This window comes from Mustela putorius, unplaced genomic scaffold (genome assembly GCF_011764305.1).
Source record: "Mustela putorius furo isolate JIRA1106 unplaced genomic scaffold, ASM1176430v1.1 tig00000083_pilon_pilon_pilon, whole genome shotgun sequence".
Lineage (NCBI taxonomy): Eukaryota > Metazoa > Chordata > Mammalia > Carnivora > Mustelidae > Mustela > Mustela putorius.
Genome location: NW_025421273.1, coordinates 46,590,696 through 46,606,879, shown reverse-complemented (window position 1 = coordinate 46,606,879; position 16,184 = coordinate 46,590,696). Strand labels below are relative to the sequence as shown.

Below are 16,184 nucleotides of genomic sequence, written 5' to 3'. Positions count from 1 at the left end.
TGTAAATATTTTCTCCCAGTTTTGTCTCCCCTCTGCATTTCCTTTTATTGAGATTTTATCATTTTCTATAGTCAGGTGTCTTGTGACTTATTCAAAACAGCTTTGCCTACCCCACGAATATAAAGATACTCTCCTGGCTTAGCATTAACATTTAGATCAGAGTTTCTCTGTCTTGACACTATTGACATTTCAGGATAGAGAATCCTTACTGAGAGGTGGGGTTATCCTGTGTTTTATAGGATATTTAACATCATCCATGGCCTCTAGCTACTAGAGGCCAATAGCTAGAGTGGTGGCAATGGTAGTAATAGTAGCTTTCAATGCCATTTTTTTCCATATGGGAATCTAATAGTTCCAGCCTTATTTCTCAAGAAGATTTTCCATTCTTCATTGTCTTGAACTGGCATCTTTCTTGAAAATCGATTGACCTTATTATGTGTGTCTATTTCTCCAGTATTTGTTTATTTCACTCTACTTATTAAACATTTTCTTGAATACCCTAGATTGTTTGCATTTTTATATAGATTTAAAATTACGGGTCAAATTCTGCAAAAAGTCTGGTGGAATTTAGTTGAGATTGCATTGAAACTATAGGTATCTTTAAAATGTCATCTTCTGATGCAAAACGTGAGATGTTTCCTCCTGTATTTCGGTCCTATAATTTCTTGGCAAAGTTTACATTGTAGTTTTAAATGGGAAATCCTATACATATTTCATAAAATGTATTCCACATCCTTAAATATGGCTGATAGCATTATAAATTGTATTACTTTAATTTTACATTCTGTTTGTTTCTTGTATATTTTATTTCTAATTTTTATAAAATGACCTCAAATCCAACAATATTAACTTCACCTTGAAGTTCATTAACTTGTAGATATTTTTGGATTTTCTACAATCCAGTCATGTTGTTTACAAATAATGAGCTTTATTGTTTCCCAGTCTTTATGACTTTTTATTTCTTTTCTTGTCTGTTTCATTGGAGAGGACCTTCATCATAATATTGAAGAGAACCGTTAAAAGTAGACATTTATGTACTCTTCTTGATCTTAAAGGAAATGATTTAATCTTTTTAGCATTAGGTATAATGTTGGCTATAGATTATCATACCCAGTGAGTTCCTTTTTATTTTTAGTTCAAGTGCTGAGTTTTGCTCTAGCAAGCAGCCAAAGACACAATGATACCATGGAAATTTTGTTTTTGGTCTTCTGAAGGCAAGGGTGTTTTGTTTTTTCCCTTATCTTTACAATATAGCCCTTAATCCTTGGCCTTAACTCTAAATATGGGGCTCTTCTGGGATTTTAAGGAAATATTCACTGTTTACCACTTGAACTCCAGATTCTGACTTTGCAACATAAGCAGCTGTTGAAATCTCTGCTCTACTATCTGGTCTCTCAGCTACTTCTTTCCTCTGAGTGATAGTATGATTTATAATAAATATATATATTTGATCTTTGTGTCTTTTTCTGGCACAGAGCTAAAACCCTTAAAATTTAGGACCACTTCTGAGTCGTGGAACATGTGGGGATGCTGGGAGAGTGACATGTTCAGAGAGCACTTGGAAGTTCCTTTCCCCACACTTCACCATATGTGTTTCCTCCATCTGGCTGTTCCTGAGTGATAACCTTTTATAATAAACTGGTAATATAGTAGGTAAGATGTTTCTCTGAGTTCTCTAATCAATCTCAGATTGAGGGGTCTTTGGAACCTCATATGTCTAGCTGGTTGATTGGAAGCACAGGTGACAACCTAAGCTTTTGATAGACATCTGAAATGGTGGTGATGGGAGGGCCATCTTGTGGGACTGGCCCTTCCCCTCTGGATCTGATACCATCTCCCAGTAGACAGTTTCAGAATTGAGTTGAACTGTAGGACCCCCAGCTAGTAACAGAGAATTGCTTGGTGGTGTGGGGAAAACCCACATGCATTGAAACTGGTCCCAGAATTTTACTCTGCATGAGTAGGTTAGGAGTCAGCCAGGGATTTAAGTGGAGTTTAAGCAGATTTGGTGATTCCCCTCTGTTTGGTTATCTCATTTCTTAGAATTTTCCATTCAGTTCCAGGCATCCTGCAACCCCAAATGTCAATATTTATTTCTTTAATCCAGTAAGTTTTCAGTTTCTTTATGAGCTATATTCTGAGCAAATTGGGAAGTGTTCTCAGAGGAGAAGCTGGATAAATGTAAGTTCATTCTGTTTGTTTCTCTTCCCCCAGTGATTGAATCCCTTTCAGTTCCTTTCCGGTAGTAGCTGCTTTCCAAAGCCTTTGACAGTTGTTTATTTTTCATTATTTTGTTCAAAATAAATGTGTTATTAGTAGAAGACTTAGCCTGCTATAAACTGTTCCTCTATTACTGATTTTCCCTCCCCATACTGGATTTCTTACGGTTCCTCCAACACACAACTTTTCTAACTTCTGGGTCTCCACATATGCTATTTCTTTACCTGGAGCCCAGTCACCCTTGCTCTGTAGCTAACTTGCTTCCAATTATCCTTCATGCAGAAGCTGAAACATCAGCTGTTCAACAAAGTCTTTCCTTACCATCTTTAACACATCTAGGTTGGTTCTCATGCTGTAATTCCCATAGCACACTGTACCATTTGTTATGGTATAAGACTCATCTTTCCTGTACTTATTTAATACTTTCTTCCTTTTTAGAGTGTAAGCTGCATGAGAATAAAAACCATACCCTATACCATGCCTCACCAATAAGAAAGTATTTGATAAAGATTATAGTTTTCTTTAATGTCAAAGTATAAAATGTTTTGATCACCTTTTCACAAATATTGAGCAAGTGATTTATTAAAGTTATTCATAAGGGAATCCATCAGGATACAGACACATGTACAGGTAGGCATCGACCAATAATTACAACAAAATTTCTTTTTGTCCACTTTGCTAATGTTGCCTATGTGTTCAAACTATGTCCAGCTTGGAAGTACAATAGCACCTTTTTGGAAAGCTTTCAGTGATAGTAGCACAAAGCAAATATTTAAAAAACTAAGTCCAGATAAGTCTTCTGGAAGCTTTTAAATCATCACCAAGAAATCCACCCAATAATGTTAATGATCTATCATTAATGTCATCAGCTCCAAGACAGCTTTACAGCTTTAAAAAATTCTACTAAGTATAAATACGATTATATTCTTTTCCATTCTCCAGAGCCATCTTCCTCTCTGTAGCTGAGACACACAGAAGTGCGTTATACATCTCGGGAATTGGATTAACTCATTTTAGACAAAAGGGTGACATGGCCATAGGCACTGTTAGATATATTCTGTCTTCTCTTCAGAAAAATCAAACACATTTAGCAAATCAGAGTTTGGATATCCTGGGATACTCCTGGGTACTCCATTAATTCCAAGCAGAAACCAAAGTCTAACCCAGGACATGGCACATCATTGGGAAACAAACCTTTATTTAATAAATCGATGAAAATGGCCACGGCAAAAATTCAAAACAAAGGCAATTACAATAAACAAAGTTTATTGATTAGTCCATAAACATGACCTTTAAAAAAAAAAAAAGTATAAACCATACAACTGACTTTGGTAAATAAATCAAGGTGCTCCCCCGGTGGGAGGTCCACCTAACCAACACAGCTCTTACAGCGCTGAAGACCATTCTCGTTGCAGACAGTACACTTCAGAGCTTTGAAAGAGTCTGTAAAGCAGTTTCGAAACACTGACATCTTGCTCCCGTGGCAGACGGAGCACGGAAGAAAGCCAAAGCCTCCACAGGAGGGGCACTCATGTGGATGCTGTACTCTCTGTAGAGGAACAGGGAGGACAGAAGACGTGTTAGCATGAACGACTCAGTCAGCCTTCCTATAGTTCTGTATTATGGATGATCGTAAAATAATATTGACATGATATGGCTGTGGACTTGAAATCACCGACCATTTATGCACATTAGACCCGGGGGGAAGCTTGCTAAAGTTCTACTTATTATCCCATTGATGGCCATCAACAGCACAACCTCGGTTCGTGAAGGCTGGTACATTTTAGGTGAAAGGGTCCATAACCCAGGAAGTCTATCTTATGAAAACATGCATCTTTAAACCAAGCAATTCAGGAAATGGTTATTTGCTTTAGAGGAAAGTACTGTAGCTTTCCCTTCAGTAACTCTGAACAGTTTTCTAGTTTTGTTTATAGAAGAGTATCGCTAATAGTGAGTCTGGAAAATCAGAAAACTAAAAGCTGAATAGTAGAGGAGCCACTGTCAGCTGAAGATTTATTGTTGTGCTGCACATTTGAATAATGCTTTGGTTTCTTAAAAGCACCTTCAAATGCCTTATTGCATAAGCCTTCCCTAAGCTCATCCTTTATACATACAGACACCTTCTACGACAAAGCAGGTAATTCAGGCATCTTTACCCTCTTTTTATATTTAAGGAAATAGGCATTGAAATCTTAAGACATTTATCTAAGTCCATGAAACGTCCCACAATGGCTATCCACCGCTCTACCTCAAGTAAAGATAAAACACCCTTCTACTAGAATGAAAATAACTATGTAGTGTGTTGAGGATAATATTTTGAAAATTATTCGCACACATTTCTATTTGCTTCTTTGAGCACATATCCTTGGCTGGCGCCCACTAGTGGTATCCATCAGCTGGGGGGAGATTAAGAAGGAGTCATTACAGAATGAATACAGAGAGAAAAGCGAATTAAGAACAAGCTTCTGACTTGCAAAATAGGAGTCTGCAGCAGTGTTTGAGAGCTTGGCTTTGTGAAGGGAATAATTGCTAAAATAAGATTGGGAAGGGGTGCCTGGGTGGCTCGATGGATTAAGCCTCTGCCTTTAGCTCAGGTCCTGGGATTGAGTCCTCCGTGGGGCTCTCTGCTCAGCAGAGGGCCTGCTTCCCCCTCTCTCTCTGCCTGCCTCTCTGCCTACTTGTGATCTCTCTCTCTCTGTGTCAAATAAATAAATAAAATCTTTTTAAAAAATAAAGAAATAAAGAATAAAATAAAATAAGATTGGGAAATATGATCTATATACACACAGAGAAACACACTCAGACAAACATATTTTATAAACACATACATATGGCTATTCTCTGGAGATTCACAACTGCACATACTAAGTCCCCAAATGAAAGGAACCCATTAACTAGGTTTAATCCACCATTTCCCCAGCTCATACAGCTACGATAACCCTTTTCCCAGGAAACAACTGTAATTCTCTCACAATTAATACCTTAAGGAATGCACTTTGGAGAACAAACATGAAGGGCATGATTGCCTGAAAATCTGTATGTTCCCAGATTCTTTTTCAGATATACATTTTCTCTATATGGCAAAGTTCACTTGCAGTCACAGTTTGACTTAGCTATTAGATCAAGATGGCAAAATCCATGCAATATCTCATTTTTAGTGGCACAGAATTACTTTGATGGAAAGTAGTGGCTGGCAAGCTGAATGAAGCAAACAAGGAACTTTATCAAGATTATAGACTCAAAACTGCTCCCAAAAAGTTAGATTAAGGGTGTACAGCAATCTGATTATTTTCTAGGTAGGTTTTTGTTACTCCTCTGTGCAAGAATTGACCAAAACATGGTATAGTGAATCAATAATTGTACATAATATTAAAAAGTCTTTGGAAAAAAATCCAACAACTTCGAGTAAAAGCAAACCTAGTGATAGGAAATGAAGGGAGGCAAGGAGAAGGGAGTTGAGGGAAACTGGAGTGGGAGACGAAACATGAGAGACTATGGACTCTGAGAAGCAAAATGAGGGTTTTGGAGGGGAGGGAGGTGGGGGGTTGGGTGAGCCTGGTGGTGGGTATTAAGGAGGGCATGTGTTGCATGGAGTACTGGGTATGGTGCATAAACAATGAATTCTGATACACTGAAAAGAAATTAAAAAAATAAAAAATTTTAAAAATAAAATAAAATAAAAAGTTAGAAAAAAAGCAAATTATAAGAGAATTAGTAAATAATGGTGTTCTTAGTGAATTTTAGAAAGAATATGATGAAGATAGGCCCTTGACATTCATTAGAGCTATGCGAGAAGTTTATATTAAAAATACATAATGACTTGTACAGCAAGAGCCCTGACTGGTCAGAACAAATGTTGGGCTGGCCTAGGTTCTAGAGAAAGGACCTGCAGGGCCCCTGAATCTGGGACTTCACCTATTCGTGCTAGACTACAACTAGGTCTGGTTCCAAGCAGAATAGGGTTATCAAATTTTGCAACTAAAAAGATAAGATGCCCAGTTAATTTGAATTTCAGATAGAGTACAAATAAATGTTTGTATAGGTATCTTCCAAATACTGCCAAACAATGGAAACAGCCCAAATGCCCCTTGATACTTGAATGGATAAAGAAGATGTGGAAGATATATGCATTAGAATATTACTCAACCATCCAAAAGAATGAAATCTTGCCATTCCCAATGATGTGGATGGAGCCAGAGAGTATTAGGCTAAGCAAAGTAAGTCAGAGAAAGACAAAAACCATATGATTTGACTCATATGTGGAATTTAAGAAACAAAACAAATGATCATTGAGGAAAAAAAGAGAAAGAGAGGCAAACCAAGAAACAGACTCATAACTATAAAGAACAAACATAGTTATCAGAGGGGAGGCAGGGGGACGATGGATTAATACAGGATAGGGATTAAGGAGTGCACTTGTGATGAGCATCAGGTGTTGTATGGAAGTGTTGAATCACTCTATTGTATGCCTGAAGCTAATATTATACAGTATGCTAACTAACTGAAATTTAAATGAAAACAACCAAAAAGGAGCAAATCCCACAGTCTTTCCTCTTTAAGAGTAGTTTTTAACCTTTATTTACATCCATGCTTGTCTCCAATAATGTATTACATGGGATCCTCAAACCAAAAAGAATTAAAATGATACGTGCTGTGACCGAAACAGAAGTGGGGTGGGGGAGCAGGTCTGGAGTTCACAAGGCTCCATTAGCCTCCAGGAATCTCATTCCAGTTAAGCCACCCAGCACAATCGACTCCATTTGTTCTTCCAATAAAAATAAATAATTCAGTCATTTCTAGCTGTCTCCTTCAGAGAGCACTTTTGTTATAATGTTATACTTTCGTTAGACTTTGGTTCCAACTTAAAAGAGTCTCAACAAAGAAAAAGAACTGGCTTGGATTCGATATATTAGATGCAGCTAAGGAGATGGTTCTGCCCTCAGGACAGATGTTGAAAGAGCTGGAAAAGTCCCCTAAACAGGGACAATGGAAACAACCCAAATGTAGAATCTAGAAAGGAGGAAGAAGGGAGAACCGAAGGTAGCAATAGTCATTATTCTTTTTTTTTTTTTTTTTAGAAATTAACATGAAATGTGTATTTATATAAGCAGCAATACACAAAATATTATTTTTTTTTCTTTTTCTTTTTTTTTTTATAAACATATATTTTTATCCCCAGGGGTACAGGTCTGTGAATCACCAGGTTTACACACTTCACAGCACTCACCAAATCACATACCCTCCCCAATGTCCATAATCCCACCCCTTTCTCCCAAACCCCCTCCCCCCGGCAACCCTCAGTTTGTTTTGTGAGATTAAGAGTCACTTATGGTTTGTCTCCCTCCCAATCCCATCTTGTTTCATTTATTCTTCTACCCACTTAAGCCTCCATGTTGCATCACCACTGCAGCCATCAAAAGAAATGAAATCTTGCCATTTGCAACAACATGGATGGAACTAGAGCGTATCATGCTTAGCGAAATAAGTCAAGCAGAGAAAGACAACTATCATATGATCTCCCTGATATGAGGAAGTGGTGATGCAATAGTCATTATTCTTAGCAACAAAGCAGACTTCCACTTTCAATGAAGAAGTTTACTGCAGCAACATTGAACTTGAAGCAATTAGTACTTCCATGCCCTGTAGCCCAGCAAAGTGAGAAACTATGTAGACCTGGGTGAGAATACCACAAGGAGGACTGAGTCTACAGAATGACCCTCCTTTGAATAGTGGTTTGGGTAAAGACATGTCCTTTTGGGGTGGAATTCAAAAAGAAAGGGGGGAGAAGTCATTCCCCCATTTTACCTATTTCTGTTCATATATACTTGGTGAGAGACTTTAAAAAAATAGACACTCAGTAGGTAAGACACATTCATGTATTCCTTCATTCCACAAATACTAAGTGTCTACTTGCCAGGCACTGTACGAGGCAGTGGGGATAAAGCAGTGAGCCAGACACTTTCCTGTTCACTTCAGAGTAGCTCTCAACCCCACCCTTAGGTCTTTGAATAAGTCTACTCCATACTGCAATCATCTGAATTGAAGCACAGAAGAACTCCAGAGTTTCAACAAAGGACCAAGGACACAAGGAGAAAAGGGTGGAGGTCATCAATGGTTGTCAAATAGATTTCCTTTGTAGCACAAACTCAAATTCAGAAACATAAAGAGATTTTCCCCTTATCTAATACAGAAACATCAAAGGCTTTCAATGTCTTCCTTGAAATTAGGAAATGAATGTATTTATTATTTTTAACCTCGGATTGCCCATTCCTATTCTAATAGAGCTGGAAAGACTTTTTTTAAGTATTCCAACAAAGAGGAAGTAATTTATCTGAGTTCCTGAAACCATTAGCCTCATCAACCAGATTGTCTATGAAGTGAATTTATCCACATAAGAAATCCTCAAAGAGTGCACACTTGGCATATAGTCCTCTCTGGACAATTTACCTCTGTCTGTGCATTTTGTTTTAAACTATATTCAACAAAATTCAGTAAATTCTTGCTAAGTAGCTGCTAAACACCTCTCTGTCTGATCAGGCTGATAATAGACACAATCTTTCCTGATAATCAGTGTTTCCAGCATCCTCCTTTGCAGACTTGAGAAAGAAGCCACTGAACAAAATCCAGACACAGAGGAAATTTGTAGCTCATGATCCTAAATGTGTAAGTTAAACATATGAGTCTGTTTCTTGAACCCATGGTGATGGACTGCCACAAACATACTTAAAAAGATGTTCAGATATCAGATAGAGGCAGGCAGAGTACATGGCCTGATTTTCCAGGTGAGTAGGTGGTGTTCTGCTGCTGTGGTCTATGACCAAGCCATGGGCACCCCCAGAGGGACGGGCAATCATCCAGAGCAATGCTTCTCCAGGGAGAGTTAGAACACTTTCTGACAGCTCCAATGCCCCGTAAAAATAGCCATAGCATCCTCCATCTGTAGCTGAAAATCTTACCCCTGTTCTTCATGAACAATAAGTAGTCACCAGCCCTCAGGGGAAAGTCAAGATTTTACAAGAAAAAAGTACAGGCAATGGACACTATATTGGCAATCTCATTAGAAATGACAAGAATGTTTGTTCATATCTTTAAAAAAAAATAGCAAGGCAAAAGCGTACTTGGAGCTTCTCTACCATCTGCAATCTTTAATTCAGTATCTGCCATAACCAGGTGTTTGCTAATACATCTCAAGGCTCCCCCGGCTTTCTCTGTGTGGACACCAGCAGGATCAGCCATTCATCATGGTTATTGTTTAGGGGAGCCTGAAATACTTCTTTGCTTCTAATCTTCAGCTTGTTTATTCATATAAAGAAATACATAAATACATAAATAAAAAATTTCACTCAAATGGTGTTTTCATTTCATCCTTCTCACCCAAGCATTATCCTACATAAAATAATAATTTTTCTCTCCTTTTTCATCAGTTAACGGCTTTGCCTTCTCAAAAAAGAAACCTTAGATGAAAGAGGATTTATTCATCTTTTCGCTCAACAAGTATTTATTGTCTATTATTTGCCAATCCCTGTTCTAGGCACTAGAAGAAAAGAACAGAACAAAGTAGACAAGGATCTTGTGTCCACATACTGCTCATATTGTGTCCCCATGGGGCTCATACTCTCATACTGGGAGAATCCCCTGCAAATTTCATCTCAGGAACAGAAGTCCCACTGGTGCACCTAGCTCCACTGAGCACAAGTACCCATACCAGCTATTGCTATATTCCAGCAGCTTCTGCTGGCTTTGACCAGCTCCTCATGTGTAAGTCCACTGACAATCTTCATCAATGAATCAGGCTCACTCAGCTTCCCAGAGCCGTTTTCACTTGGGCTGAATGTATGCTAAGATTCTTCAACCAGGAAATTTTAAATTATTTGTTGACTGCATTTTTAATGGTCTAACTGCAACTGCTCTGCCTCTTTGCTCACCATCATTTGGAATAACTACTGAAAACTAGGACCTGAATTATGAGGACCAAGACAGGCATCATCTACCATGTAGTACCAAGTTACAGCAAACTAGAACCTGGCAAAATTTGCCTGGTTTCTCTCTAAAATTAAGACCAATTTACCTATCTTTCAGGATGCCCCACCCCTAGTTTCAGAGCCTAATGTTAAAATCTATCCTGATCCCTGGATGTAATGCTCTGTCTACTTGAGCCTTAGGTCCTACCTCATATGATCAGATTTCGCAGACAACTATATGCCACTTAATTTGAGAATCATGGAAGCATAGATTCATGCTGAAGACCATGGGCTTTGGAGTCAAGGTGACTGGAATCATGACTCAAACACTATGTGTAAGGTCTTTAGCAAGTGATCTAATCTTCCGTGCCTCCATTTCCTTGTCAATAAAATGGGGACAATAATAGAACCCAACATGTAGAACTGTTGTGAGGTTTCGATGACTTAATACATGTAAAACATCAAGAATATTACTTGCTACATAGCTAAGTCTCCAAAGTTTCCAACCTCATGAATATTTAATTCCTACCACGGCCAAAAGTCAACTTGAAGAATGAGATTGGTTTAGACCAGAATCCTGCATCCCTAGCCACTCTTCTTGGCTCTTCCAATTGTCTCTCTTGAAGGTATCTTTACCTAGGTTAGTGTGCCTTAAGCCCTAGCCTCTTTCCCTGGCAGAGTTTAGGGCTTTCTTGGATGGCCACAATTTCTCTACCAGTTTTGCCATACAGGAAAAGCAGCCCAACAGAGTTATAGCACTTTACAGCAACTACAACAGCATAAGCCAGTACCATACAATTCTTTTCAACATCAGTAAACATCTTAAACATTTGCACCTTATTTATGTTATCTGTAGAATGGAGACAGACTTAGTGAAGAGGACAAAAGCTTCTTTCTAAAATTCTTTGAGTTGAGAGAGAAAGGTTATATATATAGCATGAGGGTGTTAACCAATCTGAATTAAGGGATTATAGACACAAAAAACAAAAGTTCATGAGCAGCTAGGCCAATCATCAATCTTCAAAAACAGTAATGAGAGAGATTTACCCTATATGCTCTAAAAGATGCTATTAAATGACAGAAATAAAAACAGTATGATATTGGTACAATGAGAACTGACAATGGAACTGACTAGAGAGCTCAAACCAAGACCCAAATGTACATGAGGATTTACTATGGTATAAAACTGGCACAAAAAAGCAATAAAAAAATGGTAGATTATTTAGTAGGTGATTTGGGGAAGCTATTTCATTATAAGTAAGAAAATGAAGGGCAACCCTGACAGGACCCCTCTCACTCCTGAGAACTCTTTCTGTATCTTCACTTCAAAAACTTCTATCATTTTATTCACAAAAAAAAAAAAAAAAAAGGAAGAAAGAAAGAAAGAAAAAGAAAATAAAAGGCATTTCATATGAATGAAGACCTAGAAGTGAGACATTAAAAAGTTAATGGAAAGAGATACAGAATAATACCTTTGTGACCTTAAAATGAAAGTTTACTTCATTATGAGGAAGAATAATTTGATTCTATCAGAGGATTTCTATTGGATGAAGGACATCATGAAAAAAACTGGAAAAAGGAAAGGAAATATTGGGAATGACTAAAATGAACAAAAAATTAATATTTAGAATACAGAAGGAGCTTCTGAAAACCAACCAAAACAAGCAAACAAAAAACTTTTATGATGTAAGATGTAAGAATACACAATTCACACAAGAAATCCAAACTCTAACAAGAATAAATGAGATACCTAAACTCAGTGGTAATCAGGAAAATATAAATTGGAACAGTAAGGCAATATATATTTACACTTATTACCCTAGCAAAAATTAGCGAACAGTACATTAGAGAACAATGTAAAACAATAAAAAATGCAGAAACAAATAAAGTAATGTGGCAACACACTAAACTTCTTTCTCTACAAGAGGGACTAACTCCAAAGTGAACCATTTCAGAGACACAGCTACTTGGAAAATTAAGTGTACACTTAAGCAATTTCTACTCCCAGAGAAGTTCTTAAGGGAATATGTTCAAGGCTATGTTCACTGTCTGAGAAGGATGTTGAAGGACATCTAGGTATCCATCAATGGAAGAGTAGGTATGCAAAAAATAGTGGGTGTCACCATGGAGTGGCACTGTCCAAAACGGAGCCACTGGCCACACGCAGCTATTTAAGTTTAATTTTAAATAAGTAAAATTAAATAAAATTAAAATTTCAGTTTCTCAGTCACACTAGCCGTGTTATTCACTATAATAGTGGCTATAAAGTGCTCAGTAGCCATATATAGCCTGTGGCTCCTACTTTGGATAATGCAGATATAAAATATTTCCACCCTGGAGTAGTTAGAAGAAATGGATTATATGTTCATACAGTAACATAGATGATCCTTAAAAACATAGCACCTAGTAAAAATAATTTGCAATACAGTTGGTACAGTACATAAGTGTTACATAAATAAAAAATGTACACAGAAAATAACATACCTTAACCAAGTTAAATCATTTAAATAAAAAGGTATGCCAAATTAATGGTTTCAAAGGGTTGGAGTCGAGTATAGGGACAAAAGGAAAAAAAATCCATCCATACAGATTTTCAAGCTGAGAAAAGTGGCAGAATATGAAGTACCTGCCCTCATTGTGCTTGTCCTTCAGGGAAGATCACAGTATGAAAAAGGCATGATTCCTAAAACCAAGGAACACATAGTTCATCTGGGACATGAGCCAAATAGCCATAGAAAAGTAATACAAAAGCAAAAAGAAAAAAAAATTGATAAGCATCCAACAAAAAGAGGGTTATAGGAATTCCTAGGTGAGAGAGACCAGGTATGATTTGGGGGAAGAAGCGATACACTATGTGGGTCTTGAAGATGGTGGAGGGAAATGAGGAGTTGGGCCAAGAGCATTCTAGTCAGACTAGACAGCTTGCCAAAGGAATGGTAGGAAGAAGCCACACATAGTTCTCTCTTTCAGGTGAAATACAAAAAAATGATAGAGAATCAGACATGAGCCAGTACTAGCATATAGATACTGGGTGGCCATATTGCCCAGTTCACCTGGGAATGTCCTGGTTTATGTGTGCTGGCCCAGAACAATTATTAGTAGAACCTTTTCATTCTCAAAGTGTCCCAGTTTGGGCAAGAAAATGTATGACTTTCCTAATGATAGAAACAGGCTGATAAAATAGTGCAACAGAGAGCTTCCTCTTTTGATACATTATATATTTTGATTTAATACATAATATATTTGAACCAATCACTGTTCTGATGCTATAATCATTAGAATTAGAACAAAAATTAAAGTGTGTACTTTTGGAGAAACCATTCTCCTGTAATCTTTAGAAATGATAAGCTGGTCCATGGAAAAAATAATTTAAATGGAAATTGTAAATGTGCTTCAAAACAATTGCCTGATTCTGAAACACTTCATCAACAACTCTATTATGATGAATTAGGCTCTAATAGCACTGACTGGAATTCCCAGCTAATAGTATGAGGTTGGTAGAAGCTAACACCAAAGTCACCCCATTAGGAGCAAATCTAATAGCAGGTGATATCAAATTAAAACTGCCACACGTATCCTGTTCATATTTGAAAGAACATGGAGAGAAGAATTTAATTAGGAAAACTCAGTTACAATCAGAATGTATTTAACATTTTGATTACTAAAAATAAGTTGCTAAAAGCACAATTACCTCAATTTTGGTTAAGAGGTCTTGCAGTTCTCCTGATTCATTCATTGACAAAATTTTCTCAGCACCCTATTAACAAGAAAGGGTTGGGGGGGAGAAAATCCATTTTGTTAGTATTGGAGGAAACAAAGTTCTAGCCAGGAGAGAGTTTAACCCACCAGATATTGAACACCATTCTTCCCTTCAGGTCTAAGTAAACTTACAACCAGGAGGCCAAATTGGGGAGTAAATTTCTTCTTCCCTTCACATATTCTCCCATTTGTTAAGGTTTAGTGGAAGCCAAAGGAAGACTGCCAGCAGGAGGTGAGAGCCAGGAAGCCCACAACTGTCAGATTAGGTCCACATATGGAAGGTTCCGGCACACCCTCGGAGTTGTTCAGAGAGCCTGAAGGCCGCTGTGCCACCTGGGAAAGGAGACCATTGAGCAAATCCCCAGCTGGGGCTGTCTCCACCCTATTCCCATCAGTGCTGACATAACCCTTATAGCCACCCGTGTAAAGAGAGCAGCAGCTAATAGTAATAATGAAATTAATAACACTGACACTAATTAAGCACACATTATGAACCAGGCATCCAACACCCCCTGATTGGAAGTGGTAGACTCTACTGAGAGCACAAAGTGAGCCTCGGTGAGATTAAGCAACAATTCCAGGACCAGGCAGAAAGCATTCAGAATGGGAATTTGAGCACAAGCAGGGGACTCATTCCACCCAGAAGGACACCGTGCCATTTGGGACTCCAGAAACGATTCAGAGCAAACCTGAGCCAATCCCAGAGAACCGACACTTTCAACAGCCCCCTTGACACAAATCCTGAGCCTGACACTCACCCCAACCCATGCCCTCAACGCGGCCCTTGGGGAAGGTCACCACAAAGCCAGCTGGTCGGACCTTCCATGCTCCTAGGCCCTAACCCCAACCCTCAGTTGGGTTCTGAGAGGTCCATTCCCAGAGGCCTGGCTCCAAAGTCCCAGGGACTGAGAAATACCAGAGGACTCAGCCTGCAACATAGAAGGAAACGGTGCCATATGGAACTCCAGAAAGGATTCAGAGCAGGAGAAATCTGAATGCAAACCTGAGCCAGTCCCAAACTTGACCATGAAAACGAGAACAGGGGCAACGCTTGCGCGTTCCAACAAACTCACAGTGTTTCTTCTTTTCTCCTTTCCTGTCCGGCCTCTTACATTCTCCTACTCGATTTCCCAAAGTAGAGGCATAGAGAAGGAAGGGAATTACTTCTGATCAAAGGCCAGAGACCATGTGTGCCTTGTTCACCACATCTCTCTGGCACAGAGTAACAATTGCTGGCACAGAAGAGAGGTTGAAACAATTTTTGATTAATCAACAAGAGCAGGAAAAATAGCATCACACAGTAAGTAGTTCTTGGATTCAATCCATGCTGGGCAGGGCAGAAAACACAAAGACTCACTTAAAAAATTCTTTAAAGCTCTTTGTTCATAAGAAGGTTACAATAGGTTTTTATGCAAACACCCAACAAAGCCAGCCACAATGTAGAATGGAAAAGAAAAGTGTCAAGTGGACAGCGCGGAGAAGGTCAGTGAGGAAACCCTAACATGGGGGAAAGGATCTGCTTATTGAGGGCAGAGAGGGCATTCTGAGGTTAGCGGCGTTTGATCCGGACCCTGAAGCTGAAGGGGGGTTTCTAAGACAGTGTAGGCAATTTTCATACTGGTGTAGAGGAGCCTTGAGTTCTGGGTTTTATTTTACTTCAGTTTATCTTATAAAATTCATGTCATCTGAATCACCATCAGAAATGTCAACTTGATATATGAAAAAGTACTATGAATGAATACCCAGGGCTACAGAGAATGTATGTAGGTCAGGTTATTTTGTTTCCATTGGGGGTGGCTTGGCCAGGAGTACAGACAGACAGAGCTACAGTGGCAACCAAGGTAACAAAAGCACGGAACGAAACATGGAATTCTAAATCATAGCAATAACTGGCACTATTTTACTTTGGCTGCATTCTATTTCTTTAAAGGAGTCAGCTCCGCGCTAAAATGGAAAAAGCTCCTGGGGAATCTGGTCCATGAACGAATTCAGCAAGGAGAACATATGACTCATTTTTCTTCAATGAAAGCACATGCACCACAATGACCCCAGACAAAATGAATGTACCAGAGAAGCTATCACGCATCCGCTTTCCAGCCCTTTTCTTATCTCAGCCGTCAGCGGAGCCTTAGTTGTTTAGAATACAATGCATAGGCATTCTCATTACCCATCAATACATGAAATTTGCCCTTCCTCAGCCAAATAATTCCAGCACCATCAATAATACAAGAGCAGATTCTGCGT

General features: G+C 38.5%; 1 protein-coding gene across 1 annotated transcript in view; it reads right to left on the bottom strand.

Moving 5' to 3' along the window:
* Window positions 1-2,802: 2,802 nt before the first annotated feature.
* Window positions 2,803-16,184, bottom strand: part of GRXCR1 (glutaredoxin and cysteine rich domain containing 1) — a 189,136-nt gene continuing 175,754 nt past the window's right edge. The window contains exons 7-8 of the mRNA XM_045076953.1: window positions 13,873-13,938; window positions 2,803-3,769 (exon numbers count right to left, since the gene is read on the bottom strand). Coding sequence (XP_044932888.1) covers window positions 3,590-3,769; window positions 13,873-13,938 — 246 coding nt within the window. The 3' untranslated portion in view covers window positions 2,803-3,589. The remainder of the gene's footprint in view (window positions 3,770-13,872; window positions 13,939-16,184) is intronic.